This window comes from Aythya marila (genome assembly GCF_965140915.1).
Source record: "Aythya marila genome assembly, chromosome: 8".
NCBI classification, from domain to species: Eukaryota; Metazoa; Chordata; class Aves; order Anseriformes; family Anatidae; genus Aythya; species Aythya marila.
In genome coordinates, this window is record NC_139049.1 from 13,529,985 (window position 1) to 13,552,021 (window position 22,037).

Consider the following 22,037-nt stretch of genomic DNA (forward strand, 5'->3'; position numbering starts at 1 on the left):
TTACCTGCCCTGGTTTGGGGCATTTGGCTGAGCAGGTTACACAGGGCATATCACAGGCGTGAAAGTAGGAGACTGGCTTGTCCCAGGGGATGTGTGGAGTATCCAAAGCCAGTTTTGGGAGGGCAAAAATATCATGAATTTAATAAACTCTTCAAGGATTGGAGTGAAGAGAAAAGGGGGGAGTTTACAGGTAGAAACAGAGAGCTGGAGGCTAGAGGATGAGGCAAGACCTGGTCTCCATGAAGCTCATCCAGGCCTGAGGCAATTCTCATCAGTGGCTTTGGGTTGCCTCCTGCTTCATCCCTCTTCTTTCTCCCACACTTCTTGGCCTTGGAAATGGCAGGTCCCTGTCTAGGTGCTGTGGGCCATCCGCTCTGATGTGGGCTGGAGTATAGCCTCACCCCAGCTCTGCTTGCCTTGGGATGGGCTGGGCTCACTGGCAGCCAAGGAAAGGTGAGACGTGACATACTCTCCAGCAAGTAATGCTTTGGCAATAGTGTTTACTCCTTCAGAAATACCATCTCCTTAATTTTTAGGGTCAAGAGAAGGATTTTGGGTTGTCCTACTGCTGGCCTGAGGAGGTCCACCTGTGGTGGGGCACCGAACCAGCTGTGTTACACCTGTCCACTACCCACCAGGATTCATTTGGACATTTGGAAGCAGGGCACTGGGGCAAGAGCTCCACGGGGCTGACATTGCAACTAATTAAAAAAAAAAAAAAAAAAGTCCACCTAGATGTATTGAGCTTAAGTAGGGTAAGATGATGCCAAAGAGGAAGCCCCTGCTCTGAGCATGCTGGGAGGTTGTACTGGGGGGACCATTTCCCAGTGACATGTGTGGGGGAGGTGTGCCAGAGCTGCCTCCTTCCCCGAGCACACTGAGCACATCTCTGTCCCCCTCCCTCCCCACACATGATGGGGAGGGCAGTTCCCAAAAAAAAGGAGACCAAACCTTTCCCCGCGGGGCTGTGCCGCTAGATGTTGCTGCACTATGGAGCGTCGGCGCCGGGAGTGAGAGGCCGTGGGGTGGGGAGAGATGGAGACACAGAAAGAGAGAGAAAAGTGTGATGGAGAGCTGTAGGGACGTGGGGCAACAGGGTTGTCTTGCTGCAGGGCCTCAGGTGCTTAGCCAGAGGCATTGATGTAGAGCTGGCTCTTGAGGATGTAGTCAATTACGGGCTGGCAGAGGTAATCCACGACATGTCCATCCCCATGCTGCAGGGCCAGTCTGGGGGAGTGGGAGAAGAGGATGGGTCAGAGGGGTTGGGTGGCCCCTTTCCAGGGCTGACCAGGGCTGGGAACACCGTGGTGTCCCCATGGATGGAGGGTTTGGCTGGGGACACCCTGATTCCCCCCCATAGCAGGAGGCCCTCAGCATCACCCACCTGCTTTTGGTGGAGCTGATGACTGACATGGGGTGGTTCGAGTCATCCTTCACCACCAGGATGTTGCTCTGTGGAGGGAGGAAGAAGAAAGAAGCAAAGGGATGGCCTGAAAGTTGGTGTCAGCCAGTGCCCAGTTGATGACAGGGAGCTGGGCAGGGCTTGGTGGCCCCATTGCTGATCCCTGTAAGCAGCAGGGGCAAAACCAAGGTGGAATTGTCTGCCACTCCCCCAAGCCCTGTGTGATGTTGGTGGGGCCGGGTGGCACTTTGAGGCTCTCATTTGGGCTCACAAGAAAGTTTCATCTCATGGAAGTAGTGCAGCAAAGGGCAACAGTGAGGGCAACAAAGATAATGAAGTGTCTGGAGGGAAAGATGTGTGAGGAATGGCTGAAGCCCCTTGGTTTGTTCAGCCCACATAGAGCAGGCTGAGGGCAGACCTCATGGCGGCCTGCAGCTCCATCATGAGGGGAGTGGAGGGGCAGGCGCTGAGCTCTGCTCTCTGGGGACAGCGACAGGACCCGAGGGAACGGCATGGAGCTGGGACAGGGCAGGGTCAGGCTGGGGGTTAGGGAAAGGTTCTGCACCCAGAGGTGGTAGGGCACTGGGACAGGTTTCCCAGGGTAGTGGGCACAGCACCGAGCTGCTGGAGTTCAAGGAGCATTTGGACAATGCTCTGAGACACAGGGTCTGATTTTTGGGTGGTCCTTGGACTTAATGATCCTCTAGTTCCAGCTTGGGGTATTCTCTGATTCCCTGACTGTGTGTGAATCCCCTTACCTTGTACTTGCGGAGTATTGAGGAGTGGTTCATGATCCGATCAGGGTCTGCTCCATCCCGGGGGACCACCACAATCCCGAACTCCCCAACGATCACCTCCATCTAGAATCAATCCAAAGAGAGTTTTCATAACCCCAGTGCAAAAACTGCTACCGTCTCCCATCCCACCCTACCCCCCCACCCCCCCAAAATGGAGCTGCACACACCATGAATGCTTAGCAAAGGTCTGGATGGAGCTAGTCTCAAATTTCCTCCCTTTCTGGGCAACCTTTGAGAGAAACTTGGATTTATTAAGGAGTGCTGCTGGTGACATGTTGAGTGGTCTGTGGTAGATGAAATAAAAAGGAACAGGGTTAAATTCTATTAATGGAGGTCAAAGTTAGGCTTTAGGGAGGACCTGTCATGGTGGAAAGGCTAGCAGCAGCAGATGTTGCCTGAGGAGCACATGAACTCTGCCTCACTGGAGATTTGAGTGGAAGAGGCTGCAGCTGCACTGCTGGGTCAGGCACGTTGTCTGCACAGCCCTTCATCCCTGGCCCTCTTTGTGTTTACATTATTATTTACTGTTCTCCCTGAGATGGTGCTCCAAGGCTGTCTCACCATGGCTGGGTTCAGGACGGAAGGGAAGAGGTTTGGAGGCACTGATCCCAGCACCATGCAGCTTGCTCCCACCAGCCTGGGGCAAAGTGACTTGCCCAGAGCTGGCTGAAGCATTTTTTATTTCCAGCGGTCACCAGCTGTGATTCAGCGCACAGAAGGGGATGAGCAGGTCAGTAATCCAGCCCCTCTCCCTCGGGCTGGTGTTTGAGATGGGTTCGTGTCTCAGAGCACTGAACCGTGCCAGAATCCTAGCAGTTCACTGTAAAAGCACCAACATCTGAGCAAAACGCAGAGCTAGGCATCTCTATAGGGGTAATTTGCCATCTGCAGGTCGGATCTGCTTTTGCAAGGGAGAAGAGACTTTTCCATCTCTCGCCTTGCATTCTGCAATCTGGATGTAGTTTCAGATGCCTGCTCTCCCCACCAACTCCACCACAGCCATTATTGCAGCTGGCTCGCTCCCTGCCCCACCGTGAGATGGTGTCAGACAACATCTGGCTGAGGATTCAAGATGATTTTTCTTCTTAGTCTTAATTCCTTTTTTCTTTCTTCCTTTATTATTATTATTTTTTCTCCTTTAATCGTTGTTGTTATTATTATTACTCATGCTTCTTTCATTGAGTGTAAGCTGTTGATATTGTTTCAAATGTCTTCAATTTCTAATGTCAGGACAATGCTTCTCTTACAGCAGTTTTGTAAAACTCTACTTTCCCACCTTGTCACCTTACTCTGCTGGGGCACGCACCTACTTGATCCTGTCTCCTTCCAAGAGAAAACAAATGGGAGTGCATTCTTCAAAATCCCCTAGGAGAGGGTTATCCTGCAGCAGCTGTCCCTTGGGTGACCCTGTGCAAGCAGGCACAGGTTTGGAGGCCAGGAAAGCTGAGCAGGGTTGCTGACGTGGTTACTTGTGCAGGGGAGGAATGGGCTGGGGGCGGTGGGGACAGCATGGGTAGCTCCTATGAGCCTGGAGGACCTGGGCAGCTCCCGGCAGCGCTGGGTACAGGGGAGGCAGCAGCGGAGGAGGGATGGAGCCTGGGGAAGGTGCACCAGGGGGTCCCAGCTGCAACTCACGTCAGACTCATTCCAGAGGCCAGGGATGCAGAAGGACTCCAGCAGGTCACTGCCACAGAGCAGGAGGATGCGGAGTTCTGAAGGAAGGAAGTGGAAAAGCTCAGAGGTGGGGCAAACAGGGCTGGGCAGACCTCCCCTCCTTGCTGTCATCCCATTGCTCTGCTTGAGTGAGTCCTTCCACCAAAAAAAATCCCCTCCCCCCTGCCAAAACATGTCTTGCTAAAGATCCCATGGTCCTTCTTGCATCCCCAGTGGTGCCAAACAGAAAGTTCACCCTGAACTACCCCATACACTATCTCTTCTCTTCGTGTGCTGCTGTGTCAGTGTTGTCTGTCGCTAGGTAGCTGCTGTGCCCTGGAGGTGAGATATACCACGGGACAGGGGTCATTTCTGCATTTTATGGATGCGCATAAGTGCTCTGTGATCCGCTGTGGGGGCTTGATCCACAGAGAAATCTGGAAGGCTCCCAAAGCTGATGGTCCCAGGTCCCTTGCCACCAGGGTTCCTGCACTGCTGAGCACCGGCATGGCATGGTGAGGGGCTGGGTACTCACCAATCTCCTCGTATCTCATCACTGTCCCCAGGTTGGCGTTTTCATCTGGGGGGAGGCAGAAGAGAAGTGCTAGTGCCTGGCAGGGGTGCTGGGGAGGGAAAGAGGGCCTGGAGGTGGTGCCGGGTGTCTCCTGTACCTACCCACAAAGGTGAAGCGCTCCATGGGTGGGCGAACACAGCAAATCCGACTCAGGCTTTCTCCCACCTTTCCCAGGATCTTTGCTAAAGGCAGAGAAGAAAAGAGGTAAGATGGGACAGGCTTTTTTCCACAGCTGACCACTCACACAGAGTACGGGAAGTGTTGTACACATGGGTACAACAGCTCCCACCACCTCCTCTGGCAGATGGCTCAGCCTCAAATAACCAAATATCCATTAGGTGCAATGGAGCCTGTTGAGAGACCAGACCCAGGCCAGCCGAAAAATGATTTTTTTTTTTCAGATGGAGCAGAGAAGGGCAGAAATATGCAGCCAGGAGAGTAGAGGGAGCTGGGCTGGTTTTCATCAGGAGCATGGACATGGGGCAGCTTAACATGGAGGTATAGACATCTTTTGTTTGATTTAGGAAAGACAACCAAAAATAAGTATGAGTCATGAGTCAGGTGCCTCTGGTCAATCTTGGGGATCCCAGGGCTGCAAAGAGTTCAAGCACCCTGCCGTTCCCTATCTCCAGTGGTGCCAGCACACCAAATAACTGTGAGGAGGATGAGGGAAATCTCTGCTCCACCATTAGCGGTGGAGGTGGATGAGCTGGAGGAGCTTGGGAGAGCTCAACCCAAAGAGGCATGTGTTTGGTAGCTTGGGCTGGGATGTGAGGACCGGGTGGCCAGCTCCTCCTCTCTACCCCCAGTGCCACCTACCTGCGGTGGGCTTGTTGGAAACATTGTTGTTCTGGTAGATGGGCTGCGGAGACTCATTCTGGGGCTGTCCGATCACAGGGGTCATGGAGGGAGTGTTGACGTTGGAGAGGATGCAGCCAGTCACTCTCTGCAGCAAGGAAGAAGTTTAATTGAAAGGGTGGCTTCCCCAGGACTGGAGGTGCCTCCCAAAACTTTTACCACCCTGATAGCAAGCCCCTGTACCCAGAGATGAAGGTCATCACTAGTGACAGACACATCCAGACTCATTTTAGGATTCCTGTTGCTATGTGACCCCCACCAGATGGGTCTTGGGCCCAACGAGTTGTGACTAGGACAGTGAGGTTGGGTTTTTGCACTGGCCCTTAAGGCTGGCAAAGTTGCTGTTGTCTTGTGCACAGGCAGGTGCAACCTCTGTCACTTGGAGGTGCTCATAAGTTCTGAGAAGTTTTGCCTGGGCATTTGGACAGTTCTGCTTTAGAGGAAGTGTTCCTTGTTATCTACTGCTCCTTGCTTGGCCCCTGCTTACTGGTGACAACACGAGTAGCTGATCTGAAGGGCTCCGTTTGCTTTTGTGTGCAGGGAGGAGGAGCAATACAGTAGCTGTGGCAAGGGGCCTCACACACTCCTCCAGCTCAGCCAATTGTCTGCATCTTCTCTGTTTTGGTCTTTGGTGCCCACCTCTGGGTTCAGGAGCACCAGCTGGGTGGAGGATGGCTGCCTGATCCTGGCATGGGATTAGGTCGCAGGGTGCCCACAGCAGAAGGGCACTCACCTTCATCAGGTCACGGTGGTGCTCCAGCACGCTGCAGGTGGTCTGCCAGGTGTCCTGATAGCACTCCCAGGGGTCCACCCTGCAGGAGCAACAGCATGGGCTGATGTCCTCATGTGGCCTTCCTCCAGCCCTTCCACCCAGCTCTCCCTGATGGTTTCATCCCCACTTGTCCCTTCCTTGCACAGTTCCCTGTGCGGGACAGGACCCGAACACGTGTGTCCGTGCCCAGGCTCCTTCCTGCTCAAGGTACCCAAATTCCACTTGGCTTGGACGCGTCTATGTGTGCTATGACCCTCCCTCCCGAAGGCAGCTGAGATGCTGGTCCCATCTCAGATGTGGGCCTCCTGCGGGCCAGTGCTTGCCAGCCCGTTGGCCCTAGTGCCTGTCCCCAGGGTGGCTCTGACTCTGTCACCCACAGACTATTCAGGCTGGAAGGGACCACGAGGACCATGAGGACCATCGGGGCCACTCACCGGATCCAGTCGGAGGACTGCACGGCCAGCTGGCACATGGTCAGGCGGTGCCGGCTGGAGACCAGGCCCTGCAGGAGAGGAGTGAAGGAGCGATCAAAATGAAGATTAAAAGGAGATGGCCCATAAACACAGCTGCAAAAAGCAATTTAAACTCCTCGTTTCTGGGTGAGGGGGAGTCCTGCCTCTCAGAGCTGCGGCAGTCCGCGTGGCTGAGGTATGGTGGCTGCAGACCCAGGATGCTGGGCAAGGCAGAACATCTCCACTCCTATGCTGTTTGCTTTTTTTTCTTGTTTGTTTTTCTCTAGAACACACTTCTAAAGCTCACTTGTATTGCTGCTCTCCTCAAAATAAAACTGGGTTTTAAAATCCTTTAGACAACCCAACCCAAGCAGAATGACCACCATCACTTTTCTTGGCAGCAGTTCTCTTTGCTCTCTAGTTTTAGCTGGTTACAGGCTCTCACTGCAAGTTTTACCTAAAGCCTGTGTGGTTTTATCCCTCTCCATCTTCTTGGAAGCATTCCCGTGGCTCCAGCACGCTCAACATGGCGCATACAGAGAGGAAAGAGATCACGGGGACAACTCACCATCTTCCCATAGGAGTCATGCACAGGTGAGACGATGCCACCAATGACGATGAACCGCCCAGTCTTGTGCAGGTAATCGCGGGCCCTCTCTGGAGGGGAAGAACAAGAGGGGGTCAATGCACCAGCCCAACCCACCAAGCCCTGCAAAACCATATTTTTGGTTTTGCCAAAAGCCCTTTGAGGGGTTCACCTCCAGCTTCATATAGCCACCACCTGCCTTGCCCTAAAAGCTGCACCCTCAGCTCCCAGCTGTGAATCTGGTACCTCTTGCACCCCCCAAAATTAGTAATTTCCATCATTTAGGCAAGGGTTCTAACATCTTCATCCTCCGCTGCCTTTTATTGTCTTCTGCAGGGCTGATTAAAAAATTATTTTGTTCCTCCAAGTTTTGACATGCAGAAAAAGGAATATTTTTCATGAAAACCGCTTTTGGGACATATAGAATTCAAGAAAGGTATTGTGATTGCCATGCCCCTGGGACAGCCAGTGAGACATTTGTCAGCCTTAGTGCGCCTCTTAGACTCCCCCTAAATCCTCTCTCTGGCTTTCTTCCCAGTCCTTGTGCCCTGTACATGCTGGTGTCTGAAGGAATTAAAATGGGGTTGAATAATTTGATTTGTGCAGAGGAGTGGGGAGGACATCTTGGCTTGCTCAGCCCTGTGATAACCAAGGGAGAGAAAATGGGTTGGAAAGGGGTTTTGAGAGGAGTAGGAGCGTTGGGTGAAGGTGGCTGTCCCCTTTGGGGCAGGTTGCTAAAATCAGTGCTCCTGCATGATTATTGCTATGTGTGGTATAAGTTATGTACATAAAAAGACCCTATGCAGAAGCTTGAGAGCCCCTTGTGCATGCTCAGGACCTCCACAAACACTGAACCAGTCCCCAGAAAAGCCTAAAATCTTGCTCTGACCCCAGACTCCTATGTGCATTCAATGGAGGAGCGTTGGAGAAAGGGAGCTTTGTTCCCATTTATAGCTGCGGGATGAGGATTATGTGGTGACTTCCCTGGGACTTCCCTTTGTAGCCTACTGTCATGAAAAAAAAAAAGCCTTTCTTCTCCATTTTGTGTTTTAAAAAGAGGAATTGTAGGGAAAGAGTGGCAGCTTCTGCCTCTTGGATGCTCCGTGCGTGCTGTTATTGATGTTGATAGAATCACAGAATGGTTCGGGTTGGAAGAGACCTCAAGGATCAGCTGGTTCCAACCCCCTGCCATGGGCAGGGACACCCTGACTTGCCGAGGCGATCGGATCTGGGTCAGACGTGTTCTGCAGCGGAGAGGGGGATCGGACTGGCAGGGCTAATTTTTCTGGCACCAAGCCCACTCGAGGGAGCCACCAGGACCCGGCAGCCCTCACGAGGGAGGGGAACGAGGCGAGAAGGAGGCGTAGGCGGAGCCAGCAGCGCCCCCTCCTCGACGGTTCATAAACTGCCCCTAGGGAGCGCGAACAACCAGGAGAGCGGCGAAGAGGACGGGCAAACGGGGCGTGGCGCGGCAGTTCGCACATGCAGGGCGAGCAGGAAGGGCAGAGCGCTCCCCCCTGCCCATACGAACACCTCCTCTAACGGCGGTCTACCGCTAGCTCAGCTGCAATGGTGTACACCAGGCCCAGTGCGCTCTCCAGGAAGTCTGTACACACCCAGACCGACTGCCCGCTCAAAACTGTGGCAGTTCAGGTCTCCGGGTGCAGGGAGTGCCTGAGCCTGTTGCTACCACCTGTGGGGGGCAAAGAGACTGTGTGCGTGAGGTGCAAGCAGGTGGACGACCTGGCCTGCCTCGTGGCAGAACTCAAGGAGGAGGTCGAGAGGTTGAGGGATATCAGAGAGTGTGAGCATGAGATAGACTCGTGAAGCAACTCCCTGCGTGGCCTGAAGGACAGGTACCAGGGTGAGACACCCCAAATGGGGATGGACCCCCTGCCCTGTTGCTGTCAGGCAGAGGAAGGTGACCTAGGAGTTGAGGAGGAATGGAAAGAGGTCCCTGCTCGACATCGCAGGCAATGCTCTCCCCCATGTGGCTTTTAGGCTGCAGCCAAAGTGTTCCTGTAGATTTGGAAGTCTGAAGATGGTTGAGTGGTTAGAAAGCTGCCTGGCAGAGAAGGACCTGGGAGTATTGGTTGATAGTCAGCTGAATATGAGCCAGCAGTGTGCTCAGCTGGCCAAGAAGGCCAACAGCATCCTGGCTTGCATAATAAGCAGCGTGGCCAGCAGGTCTAGGGAAGTGATTGTCCCCCCTGTACTTGGCTCTGGTGAGGCTGCACCTCGAGTACTGTGTTCAGTTTTGGGCCCCTTGCTACAAGAAGGACATGGAGGTGCTCGAAAGAGTCCAGAGAAGGGTGACAAAGCTGGTGAAGGGTCTGGAGAACAAGTCCTATGAGGAGTGGCTGAGGGAGCTGGGTTTGTTCAGCCTGGAGAAAATGAGGCTCAGGGGCGACCTTATTGCTCTTTATAAGTACATTAAAGGAGGCTGTAGCGAGGTGGGGGTTGGTCTATTCTCCCACGTGCCTGGTGACAGGACCAGGGGGAATGGGCTAAAGTTGTGCCAGGGGTGTTTTAGGTTGGATATTAGGAAGAACTTCTCTACTGAGAGGGTTCTGAAGCATTGGAATGGGCTGCCCAGGGAAGTGGTGGAGTCACCATCCCTGGAGGTCTTTAAAAGACATTTAGATGTTGAACTTAGCGATATGGTTTAGTGGAGGATTTGTTAGTGTTAGTTCAGAGGTTGAACTCGATGATCTTGAGGTCTTTTCCAACCTAGACAATTCTGTGATTCTATGACCACCCACTAGATCAGGCTGCCCAGGGCCTCATCTAACCTGGTCTTGGACACCTCCAGGGATGGGGCAGCCACAACCTCTCTGGACAAGCTGTTCCAGTGCCTCACCACCCTCTGAGTGAAGAATTTCCTTCTAACCTCGAATGCAAATCTCCCCTCTTTTAGTTTAAAACCATTCCCCCTAGTCCTGTCATTATCTACCTGAGTACAGAGTCCTTCTCCGTCCTTTTTATAAGACCCCTTTATATTGCAAGGTTGCAATGGGGTTACCCCAAAGCCTTCTCTTCTTTAAGCTGAACAGCCCCAGCTCTCTCAGCCTTTCTTCATAGGAGAGGTGCTCCAGCCCCTCGATCATCTTTGTGCCCTCCTCTGGACCCACTCTAACAGCCCCACATCCTTCATGTTAACGGCTTTCCCAGGAGTACCTCTAAAGTTAGTCAGTTGTGAAGGGGGAAATTGTATTTTTTTTTTCCTGAACCTGCCCTGAGATCTCTAACAGACTAGGAAAATAAATAAATAAATAAAAAAGACAGCATAGAATATAAGTTTTGCATTTAAAATACTAAGACAAAAAAAAAATCTAACAAAAATGCTCATGGACTTCTAAATTAACACATCCTCTCATTAGTTCCTGATTTGCCCTGGACTGATTTTACTTGCCATGAGAAGACTGAAAACACCAACCCGTTCACCTCCAAGCTTCCTGTTTGTGTGCATCATCTTTGTCAAATTAACTCTAAGGAAGGCAGAATGGCTTCATGGTTGTGAAGGTGACCTATACTCTTAGTTGGGCCCAAGTTTTTGGTGGCCAGAACCAAAAAATTGAGCCAGATACACACTTACTGAGGGCTGTGTGAGTGTGAGCTAGCCCAGCTCTGATCCCACACCCCTGGGCACTGACCCCAACCTGCGCCACATCCTCTCCACAGCAGCTCTCAGGAGAGACTGGACCTGAGTGCCCTTTGGAAAAACCTCTGGGCACCTGCAAGCAAAGGAGTGGAAGCCCAAGAGATCCTGTATAATTCCAGCAGCTGTAGGCAGAGAAAGTGCTTGCCTGTTTCTATAGCAAGTCCAACAGCCTCGGGAGGACAAATCCTTTCAGATGCCCAGGTGCCCCGGTGGTGCAGCTCACGGGAGGGAGGAGGTGGATGTTTTTGCTCTGAATTGTTCACTTGCTATCTAACTGCACATCAGCCTTTTGAGAAACCTGAAAGAATTCTGTTGCTCTACAAAATATATATTTAAAAGTTGGGATTTGCGTTTGCAAGAGTTTGACATCTGTGACAGAAATACCAAACACCAGGAGACAGAAGATAAATGCTGGGACAGTGGCAGAGGACCTGGGGCAGGTGGCACCATGGCTTTGGGATGTCACAAGACGGTGGTGTGAGTTTGTGGCACATCAGTGCTGTAATCACAAAACTGCATTAAAGCCTTTTTTTTTTTTTTTTCACAGATTTAATTTTCTTGGACTGAATTACTCTTCAATGTAGAGATAAAGAAAGCTACAGGCAGCTGTAGCCATGCCTGTCCAAACACATAAGCTTATCCAGCCTTGAGTGTCGTTCTCTATACGAGGCAAGAGAAAATTGCTTTAGGTCTTCTAAGAGGGGATGGTGGTGCCCACAGCGTGGATGGTGGAAAGTGGTGGAGGTCACGACTCGTGCTGAAAGAGCTGAGGGTGAGTCTTCGTCTGCCTTTGGGTCTTCCAGCCCAAAAGCACGGTGCTATGCACATGGTGGGGTTAAGCTGAGTTGCTCCATGCCAAAGTATGACCTGTGGGTTTACTTGTTTGGTTTGGTTGTTTTTTCTTGGTTTCTGGAGCTGGAAGCAGGATGCTGGATTTGTTGGATCGTTGCTTTGAGCAGTCATGGCTGCTCCGACACTGTGGTGCTCAGTGCTTCCTCCAAAACCCTGGGCCATTATGCCCTCTCAGAAAATGCCTATTTAAATAAAACTTTTATCTTTCATGCAAAGTATGCTGCTTGTGAGGAGCAGGTTGAAGACTCCCTGCAGACATGGGGGTGCCAAAGATAATGCAAAGGTGTCGCATTGCTCTTCTCATCTGTATTCCTTATGGTCAGCCATCAGTGCAGCTCCTGGCCTTATCTCCCTGCTTATGCAAAGATTGCTGCTTGGAAAAAAACTAACAAACAAACAAGCAAAAAAAAAAAAAAAAAAAAAAACCACGAGATTTTGTCAGTAAAGCCATTGGTCTCAGGAGTCTGGGTCCCAGGTTTGTTGGGTTCCTGGCCTGTTTGTCACTGCGCTCAGCCTGGTGACAAGGTTTCCAAACCGATGGCTCTTGAGGCTGGCCTGGGAGAGCAGGGCTGGACTGAAATGAAACAGCTTCTTGGTGAGGAAAATGTCGGTGGTGGGAGCTGACATGCTTCTCTGCATCCTCTGAAGTCTCCCCTCCACCAGTGCTGGTACCTGGTGGGACGGGGCAGCAGCTGGGCACGTCACACGGAGCAGCAGGAGGGCTGGTGTTGAGCATCCCAGTGCCAGAGGTGGGCTTTCCTCCAGCGTTGTGGCCAGAAGAGCAGGACTGAGCTGCCCTCCTTGTGCCCCAACCTCCAGGCCCTTCCTCAGCCTGGTTTTGCCCAGCACCATGTGACAAACACTACCACGTCCATGCCGTCAGGCATCAACCATTACCGAGCCAGGGAAGGACAGAAGGAGCCCGCTGGGGGGGACACGGGTCCTGCTGACACCTCCCTGCTGGCAGGGGTTGTGTCCCCAGCCCAGCCTTCCTCCCCTCTGCCACCAGTGGATTTTGTATGGGTTTGGCACTGCCGCCCCCTCTGAGACAATGGTGAGGCAAGGAGTGATCACAGGGCATGCTCCAGGGCTAGAGAAACGATAAATGATTGTTTTGTGTCCAGATCGCTCCAGAAATAGCATCCTGCTCCCCTGCTAGGAAGTCGATGCTTATTTAAGAGACATTTCTTTTTGGAGATTTTCACCAACTATATTTAATCATAACACTTCTGCCCCACTGGCACCGCTCCATTGCCTCAATTGATGTTAATGAAATCAAATATTCCTTGTGCTTAATCTTTCAAGGTGGGATTTCAAATGTTTTGCCTTCGTCCCCGATCCATCCCCGCCCCTCCGAGTTCCTCTCTCCTTTGTTTTCTCCCAGGCAAGGAGATGCAGCCTGGGGGATGCTGCGGAGCCCCTGCTACAAACCTGCACAGGCACTGAGGGCAGGGTGGATGCCTTCCCCCCAAGCCAAAATTCCTGCTCCTGCGGGGACCAGTGACCCAGATACGCAAGCACAATGCTTTATCCTTTAGCCGGCAGCACTTTTGAGTCTAAATCTTGTTCCATACCCTCTGCCTAAGTCAGGCAAGGAGCCAGTAGTTATTCTTGGCCTAATTGAGTGATGTATACAAATACATATATATATGATTCCGAATGCCAAATCGGGGATGTATTTGTAGCTGCATCCACTTGGACCTTCAAATAATGCTGAAAAATGAATTCGGGCACCGGGCTGGGACAGCTCTTGAGGCTGACCTGTGTGACAAACCTGTCGTTTCTCTGTCCCCCAGCACCCCTTGCCCGCCCGCCTGGCTTCAGCAGCCCTGCTCTCCAGGGCTCATGGCGATGTCCCTGCTGCAGAAACAAGCCCTGGCTGCTCTCCAAGGAGAGCTTCACTTTCCAAAGAAGCGGGAGGAGGGGGTAGAGCTATCCCATTAAGCCCCGTTAATGCTTAATGATTTTTCATCTCCAAGCTAATTGCTCCGTTACACTTTCCCCCCACTCCTTTAGTCCCGAGCTGCACCCAGGCATTGGATAAAGAAGATCGGGAGGGACTTCCATGCTAAATGGCTTCAGTTGTTGCTGCACTCTTCTTTTAATGGCTTCTCACAGGCACAAAAAAGAACCAGCCAGCAGGATACCTTGATACTAGAGGTGGAAGCCGAGGTTCTAAAGCCTCCAGAGATGCAGCGCCTGCATATCCTCCCTGCAACCCCCCTGGGCCCTGGAGAGCCGCCTGAAGGATGAGTAAGGATGCTCAGGCCATTGCCATCTGTGGCCCACTCATGGCATCATGACTTTAAAAAAAAAATAAAAGAGAGAGAGAAGGTTGAAGGCTGAGTCAGTTCCCAGTGAGCTGACCTACAAAGAGACCTGGCCAGATGGGGCCTTGGAAGGGATCAGGCCAGTGCCAGTCTGTCTGGGTCCGGGTCACGGAGCCTGAGAGGACACATCGCAGGGACAGCCTTACCCAGGCCAGGGTGCTTTTCCCCTCTGGGTGATCCCACCTGGAGCTGAGGAGCAGTGTGTGCAGGGGCATTGTTATGGCAGCTGCTTCCTGGCACCAGAGCTGCACTGGTGCCTGTGGGTGGGCACTGACTCTGCAGGTGCGACTTGCTGTGGGAGAAAGGTGCTGAGCTCCTTCCTCTTCCAGTGCAGTGTTTAGAGAGAAACGGGCCAAAATGATTACAGGTGAGCATTTGAGGAAAAAATGCCCCAAGCCCACTGAACTGCAGCAGGGAATGGTGCAGAGCTGTGCCCTCCTGAGCAGGAAGGAAGGAAAGAAGGTGCTGCAGAGACAAAGTGGTCTGGTTTTGCCGCGAACCCCTGGGGATGTGAGTACACCTCCGCTGGCTGCTTTTTTCCTTGCCCATCTCCCCAAGGAACCCACCGGCCGTTTTTTGGGGAAACACCAGCCCACAGCAAAGATCCTCCCATTCCCCCCAGGGTCTGACCCCAAACTTGCATCACATGGCTGTGTCTCTACTTTGATTAGAGCCCAAATATCAGTAACCAAAGTAAACCCTTTGGCAAACAAAGGTGAGTGTGTTCCAGCTATTCCCAACTGCTCACTTTTATTGCCTCGGGCCTGTGGATAGAGTCAAGTAGGACAAACTCAGCAGCAGAAGGCACATGGCAAATATTTTCACTATCCTGCCGTGGAAATGGTCCCATTCTTCTTCTGCCAGGATGCTGGTGGATGTAGGACAGGTGCCTCGCTGTTCATCCCCAGAGAGGTGCCGCTCCCCACTGCAGCCAGCTGCAGGCTGGTACATCCTTGTCACCAAGAGCATTTTTTTTTTGTTTTAAAGGAGAAAAAAGAGGATTTTTTTCACTTGTTTTCCACCAGCTTCCTTTCTTGTGCAATCAAATGGGGTTTGTCTTGCATATCCAAACTGTGGCAGCACATCCCAGTGAGCACGCTGCCTGGGCACAGCCCTGGGGGGGGCAGGGACGGGCACTGCCCCTGCTGGGGTGCAGTTGCATGGTGGATCCTGAGACCCCCATCACCCTCCTGATGCCCCCAGGCATCAAGCAAAGAAGCTGCAAGCAAAGCTGCTCCGTCTGGGTTCCCCATGCTCCATGGGAGCTCTTCTGCATCTTCTCAAAATCTCAATAATCCTGCTGTATTAGAGGCACCAGCTGGGAGAGCTGAAGCAACGTGCCCAAGGATGCAGGAGAGATGTGAGCACAGCACGCAGCTAGGCGATGTCCTCAACATTGCACGGGCTGCTGCTCAAAAGTAACAGGGCAGACCATGCCGGAGGTGTGAGCATCTTAGTTTGAGCCTCTGGTTTTGAAATGGAAGTAGAGCCCCTGGTTCTTGCTTGAATGAGGTTGTAGGAGTAAATTTCTGGGTTTGCTTGCATTTGATTGAAGCAGAAGGTAGCACGTGGCACGTTTCAGCAGGGGGTGTTGTTTTAGAGACAATGCAGAGCCTCACCAGCTGTAACAAATACTGCTAAATATTTAAGAGCTTATAAATAGTTTAGAAGACTCCTTGAGCAGTTATTGATGGAGTTTCAGTTGGTGCTAGGGAAGCTCCTCTGCTCTGGGGATCAGAAGGATGGGATGAGATACTGGAGATGATGGAAGCTGGGGGGCAGTGGGTCCTCCTCTGGGTGCTTCAGAGCCCAGCCCAAGTTAACGTAAAGGATGCTAAGATGTGAGCACGGAGGAGTGGAGTTTGCCCTACTATGACTTCCGATGTCCGATAACTCACCTGGAGGGTTACAAATAACATCTCTCCTGTTTCTGCTGATCCCTCTGCTGCCAGCACTCCCCAAGCCCAGCCACGCTCTGGCACCTCAGCGGGGAGCAAAACCAGGCCCAAATGCGCCCCTCACCATCTGCGATGTCCTCCAGCCCACCCTGGGCCCCCTCGCCCACCTTGATCGTCAATCACTGGACCTAAGGGCATGGCTAGATCTCTGCAGGGATGAAATGGCAGCATGAGGCAGCCTTCGCTTCCTGCTCATGGTGCTGGCTGCAGAGGCAAAGCCTCTCTCACATCCCTGATGAGCTTTTGCTAGAGGGGGAATTTTGCTTCTGGTCATCTGCAGATATTTTTGCACTTAAGGAAGAGGGGACAGGACGAGCTGTCCCTCTGCTCACCCGTCTCTCCCAGCCCTGTTCCAGGCAGTGCAGAGCTCATTAAGCTGCCTTGCACTTCAGCTGTCTCAACTAGTAAGACAACGTGACTCCTGAAATTCAGGCTACTGAAACAACACAAGAGTGACAAAAGCCTCAGCCCCTGCTTTTTCCTTCCCCTTTCCTTCCCAGGCTTGGTCCTTTTGGCTCCAAAGCCCACTGATGTAGCGCAGAGGAGCTCCAGGGGCTGCTTTGAACAAGCAGCGAGCGGCTCAGCCTGCTGGGATTTTTAATAGCTCAAATTCTCTTAAGAAGCAAAGCACCGGAGAGTTTTACTTTTAATGGCGGAGCCCTCTGCCATTGTTTGCCGAAGTATTGTATTTCAGACTGCTGCCTTGTATTTCATGGTGTCAGAGAGATTTTTTACCCATCTTAATGGCTGGGATACAAGCTCACCTCAACGACAGATGCACGTCGAATATGGGGAAAGTTCAGTTCTAGTTAGACAAAAAGGGTGGGGAAGGGAAGGTAGTGGAGATTTGCTGAATTTCAGGGCTTGAGATTCCCCCAACGCACAAGCTCTGCTTCTCTACACGTGCCCAGGGCTCGGAGCTGTGTGAAATGAAGTGTGTGGGCATATCCATGGCCAAACAGATGTAAAGTGCGTAGGGTGCTGAGAGCCCCTGCTCAGCAACCTAGGGCTCGATAAACCAAGCTGCAGCAGATGAGGAAGTCTGGATGCAGGCAGACACCATAGATTTAATTAAAATCACCCATTTGCTATCAGTGCTTGATAGTGCAGAAAAAAAAATGGTGTAAATAAAACCAGACACCTCTGACAGAGTGAAATAAGAGCACTGTGTCCCTTTTGGGGTTTGCCCAAAGTGCTGCCTTCAAATCCAGCTCTGAGCATCCCCCGTGCCCCAGCCTCCAGGATCCCATGAGCACTGCACCACCAGGGCTTGAAACCATCCTCTGCCAGGGCAGAGGGGCCAGGAAACGCTCCACTAACCAAAGCCTGATGAACAGAGGGGGAAATAGGGGTGGAGGAGTGCACAGGTCAGGTTTGACATGTGTCAGAAGTGCCAAAATGGGAAATATTGCATTTGGAAAGTAACCTTTTGTTCTATAATTTAAGAAAAACAAATAAACAAAAAATCAATATTAAAGCACTGCCTTTTGATTGACCTGATACGCCTCCTTCCAGTCCCTGAGGTTCAGCTGCAGGAATTATCGGGACAACCCCACAGATCTTGTACATTTATGGGATGGGACAAGCCCTTTCCCATGCAGTGCTACAAAGCAGCTCCCCCAACAGAAACTCTTCCCCTCAGCTCCAGCACTTCATTACCTCCCTCTCCAACCCTGAAACACCCTGAGAGGGAACCACACCGACCCTGCAGCCTGTGACCTTGCACAGGGACACCTTTAATCCCAGTACTATGCCCAAGACTACCTTCAAAGTGAACTACATTTTTTTTTTTTTTTTTTAATTTAAGCTATGCTTTCCATCTTGCTCTGGAGGCTGCCCTGTGGTTTTGTGCTCTGCAGGAGACACAGCTGTGCTGGGGTTCCCTGTGCTGGGACGTGGCAGGAAAACGCTTTACTTGTCAAAGCTGGCAGAGCGCCGGCACAGGCTCCAGTCCGTTTGCATCACCATGCAGATAGTATTTTGCTTTTGACATTGGCCCATTGGCTCTTGTCCTTTGGGTGGCATTGCTCACATGGGGAGAACTGCAGTGAGGCCAGGATGGGTGCTTCTCACCGCAGGCTGAAGCCCACCAGTGATCATGTTAAAGCCTCATTAAACCACCTCTGCCTTCTTCTTTCCTCCCAGCTTTCCTTCCCCCCCACCACATCCTAGGCTGAGTTTCTTGTTGCCACATAAATATAGAAAATACAACTTAAAGTTGTGACTCAGAATACACGTACATCTCAAAGCACATCTAACACCACAAATAACTCAGAGTGTTTTCAGGGCTATGTGGGTGTTGTCGCAAGCCCTTAAAGCGGACAGCTGTACAGCAAAGCATCTCACCTCCTTTTCCTTATATGCAATATTTATGTTTTGTGTTAATTATTAGCTTTTATGTAAGATGTTTATTGTATATGCACAGACACAGATCAGGCTCGCTTGGTGAGCCCCACTGACCCAGCCATGGAACTGGTGGAGAGGGAAGGAGCCCGGCTGCAGTACCTTCATGGATGCCAGGGTCAGCCACGGACTGCAGCTGGAGGTCTGGGGCTGGGACAAGTTCCCAGCTTCCTCGAAACCTGAGCATCATGATAATGAGTCTTAAATTTACATTCAGGGGAAATTAGGGAAACATTTCCCCCATTAGAAGAGCCTTTCAAATAACTAACAAATAACACCTCTCATTCAGGAAAAAATCCTGAATTTGGGGTTTGGCCTGAATAAAACACGGTAAGATCCAGACTGAGACATGTGATGGGCATACAGTGGTATGTCTATAGTGACATGCCAGTGCAAGTTTTATATGTTCTCTCAGCTTAAGTGGTGCCACGAATTAAATAGATAAATGGTATCTCTTTATGGTAGGCAACTAACTGTAACAGGCCAATGAAGCCGAAATATTTATCTGAAAAAATAAAGACAGTCATTTTGCACAAATTCAGCTCTTGGAAATACAGCATTTACAGGACAGGACACTCTTTCTGTTGGGCTCTCATAGCACAGAGCTCAAGGATCAATACAAGTTTTGGTCATGATTTCCCTGCCCTCATACGATTCCTCTTTTAAAAAGGGAGTGAGGGAGTCCTCAAACAAAAATGGACAGGGATTTAGGAACTAATTTCCATGTCCTTTAGTTGTAGAAGACTCTCATGTCCCTGTCCCGGTTTCTCAGGACCTTACAGTCCAGGATCTCTCCAGGACATACAGACAGAAAATTTCCACATCAAGCCATCCTCTCTGAGCTAAAACATGTCTTCCTAGAAAACTGCTGAGTTCTGATTTAAAGCCTTCCAGTGATGGAAAATCCACCAGGTGCCTGAATGTCTTTTTCTACTCTTTGATTAATTTCACTCAACAGCACACACCAGATTTCTAGTCTGAACTTGTGTGGCATCCCAACCTGCTCCTGGCATGTCATCAGTCCCTCCTCTGCCAAGAGAAGCAGCCCCCCCCCGGTCCCACATCCCTCCCTCGTGCAGACACCCCTAGGCCATGATCTCGTTTCTCCTTTGTGGCTTTTGTAAATCTAGACCGAGCCTCTCTCCGCTCTCACCATAAAGCCTGGTTTCCGGAGCTAATGCAATTCTCGTTACTGTTCTTCCAGGAAGGGTTTGCTAATGCAGTATGTAAAAACGAGGCAACCTCTCTTCTTCTGCTTGATACTCCCCTGCTCGCATGCACAAGGATTGCACTAGCTGTTTTTTCTACAGCATCGCACTGTTTGTATGCAGTGCACTCCGTACGATTGCTCCTCAGTCCTTGACAACATCACGGTTTGGCAGAAGACATTTGTTTGCCTGTTGTTTATATGTGACGTGCATTCCTCCTCGCTGGACACATGACTTTGCATTTGACTTCACTGTTCAAGTAAGGCATTTCTATCAAACAGACCACGTCGGGCAGCACAACTGACTCGTTATCATCATTAATTCCTGTTCTATCCACTTTGGAGTCATTGGCGCTTTTTACCAGCGGGGATTATATATTTTCTTCCAGGTCATTGATAAAAGATACTGAACAGCACTGAGCCAAAAAAAAAGAAAAAAAATCTCGTGTGTCAACTGCAAAGCAATATTTTACTGATCCTTATTTTCTAAATGTTGTTACTGTTTTTTAGTCCATTGAATATGGGCCACATTGATATTTTTAGTTTTACCTTTCTTAATCAGAACGTCATCTCTAATAATATGGATTACAGGAATCCGTTTTATCAATGGTCACAACCAAGACCCTGTAATTTCATTTAATTATGTTTTGATTTTTAAATAGTTCCTCTTGTTCCTTTTTGTTTGCAATTGGTTTTAGCTTATGGAATGGGTTTTTTGAAGTTTTGGGTATATTGGTGTCCAGAAAATCTGCTGGCACTTAGGAAAAGAAATTACAATGTAATCATTTGCATCCAGAAAGCCGTTATTTTCTGGCCTGCTGACCATCTCATGATAATCTACAAAAACAAGGTCTGATGCAGAAATACCCCAAGCTGATTTCAATTATTATTATTATTATTATTTGTTCTTAGAAACCTGCGTACAGCTGATAGAAACCCCAGGGATGCTTCCCCAGCTGTAGCACAAGCCCTTCAGCACCTGCTCTCCAGCCTGAAATCCCCCACCAGCCATCGGGGATGGATCCTCTCTGCGTGCCCTGGGCAGGCGTGTGCGAGGAGCCGGCCGATCTCTGCACTTCCATGCCGTGGGGCGGTGTGCCGTGGATGCAGAACCCTCGCAGCACCCACGTTCTCAGGCGAGCTGCTGATGTACGGGGATCTCCAGGCAGCCCGAGCTTTATCCGGGCAGTCAGTATTTATGGCACGCCAGACTGTCTTTGACAGCGACTGCCCTTCCTCCCTGCCTCCATCCCTGCCTCCCTCCATCCCTGCCTTTCCCCTGAGCAGGCTGGAGCAGTGCTTTCGGCATCCCCGCCACCCGGCGCACCCCTCGGGCGCTCGGTGACACCGACCACCGGCGTGTCCGACCCCTGCGGCTGACGATCGGACACACACGGCTGGGCAGCCCGATCCCTCCAGCAGCTGCCCGTATTTTCCTTCCCTTACGCCATACCTGGCTGTAGCTGCTTGGCCCGCTCCCTCCCTCCTCCCTCCCCAGCCAGGGGGAAAATAAAAGCGCTGCGGAGACCGCAGGCTGGCGGACACTGCCGGGACGGCCCCGGGGGTCTTAGGGGCAGGGGCGCGACAAGGGGAGCGCAAACGGGGCCCCCCCTGCGCCTTGTGCCGCTCCCCACAGCGGAGCCGTCTTCCTCGGCGGCCTCCGGCTGCTGGCGAGGCCGGGACCTCGCCTCCTCCTCTTCTTCCTCCTCATCCTCCTCCTCCTCCTGCTGCTGCTGCTCCCCCCCGGCCTTCAGCACCACACGGCCGCGGACAGCCCCGGCCCCGCCGCCCCGGCCCCGCCGCCCCCGGTGTCGCCCCCCCCGGGCCGCTCCCCCGCGGAGCCTCACCGAACATCTGGATGTGGCCCTTGGTGATGGGGTTGAAGCTGCCGCAGGCCAGCAGGATAACGTGGGTCTTGGTGGTCTCCGTCATGGCCCCGGCCCGGCCCCAGCCGCTTTTTTTGTGTCTCGGTGCGGTTGCGGCGGAGGCGGAGCGGGGGGGAGCGGGGCCGGGGCGGGGCCGGGGCCGGGGCCGCCTCCCGCAGCCTCCCCCCGGTGGCCGGGAGGGGAGAAGGGCGCTGGGAGAATGGCCCTACATCTGCTGCCGGGGGACGGGGGTGCTGCTTTCCCACTGCAGATGCTTCGGCGCCTTTAGCAGAGGCAGCAGCTGCAGCCCGGGCACAGCGCAGGCAGCGATGGTCCCAGGGCTCCTCGCCTCACTCCACTGCGCCTTGCCTCCTTTCGCAGGAAAGAAACTAAAGCTCAGGCGAGATGCTCCAAGCACAATTTTTTCTTAATCCAAAGCATAAGGGAGACAGCCAAGCTGAGCCAGTTGGTGACAGTGACCACACAGCGCACAAACTAGAAGCGCAGGGGCAGCTGCTGTGGCACAAGCGTGGCTGAGCTGGAGGGAGCTGCCAGAGCTATGGTAGGTTTGAGGCCACACAGGATGGGACAGCCTGCGGGATGTCCCTTTCTGGTGCCCCAAGTCATACACGGCCATCCAAACAAGGAAGGAGAGAGCAGGGCCCTT

The 22,037-nt window shown here is 52.0% G+C and overlaps 1 protein-coding gene across 1 annotated transcript; it reads right to left on the minus strand.

Annotated features, from left to right (window-relative positions):
• Positions 1-20: 20 nt before the first annotated feature.
• Positions 21-21,471, minus strand: NMNAT2 (nicotinamide nucleotide adenylyltransferase 2). Its single transcript, XM_082765708.1, has 11 exons — positions 21,353-21,471; positions 7,077-7,165; positions 6,491-6,558; positions 6,018-6,096; positions 5,246-5,372; positions 4,528-4,608; positions 4,388-4,432; positions 3,835-3,911; positions 2,161-2,262; positions 1,385-1,452; positions 21-1,227 (listed from the first exon to the last, which is right to left on the minus strand). The coding sequence occupies exons 1-11, from the start codon at positions 21,435-21,437 to the stop codon at positions 1,125-1,127; spliced, it is 924 nt and encodes a 307-aa protein (XP_082621834.1). The 5' UTR covers positions 21,438-21,471; the 3' UTR covers positions 21-1,124.
• Positions 21,472-22,037: the final 566 nt, after the last annotated feature.

What these genes read in the sequence shown, in the direction of transcription:
- NMNAT2 (XM_082765708.1), bottom strand. Translation starts at nt 21,437, where the DNA reads ATGACGGAGACCACCAAGACCCACGTTATCCTGCTGGCCTGCGGCAGC. An exon ending in TTCCAACAAGCCCACCGCAG is followed by an intron (nt 4,609 to 5,245) that starts GTAGGTGGCACT and finishes CTCTGCCTTTAG; the next exon opens with CAAAGATCCTGGGAAAGGTG. An exon ending in GCCTCTGGAATGAGTCTGAC is followed by an intron (nt 2,263 to 3,834) that starts GTGAGTTGCAGC and finishes GATTGATTCTAG; the next exon opens with ATGGAGGTGATCGTTGGGGA.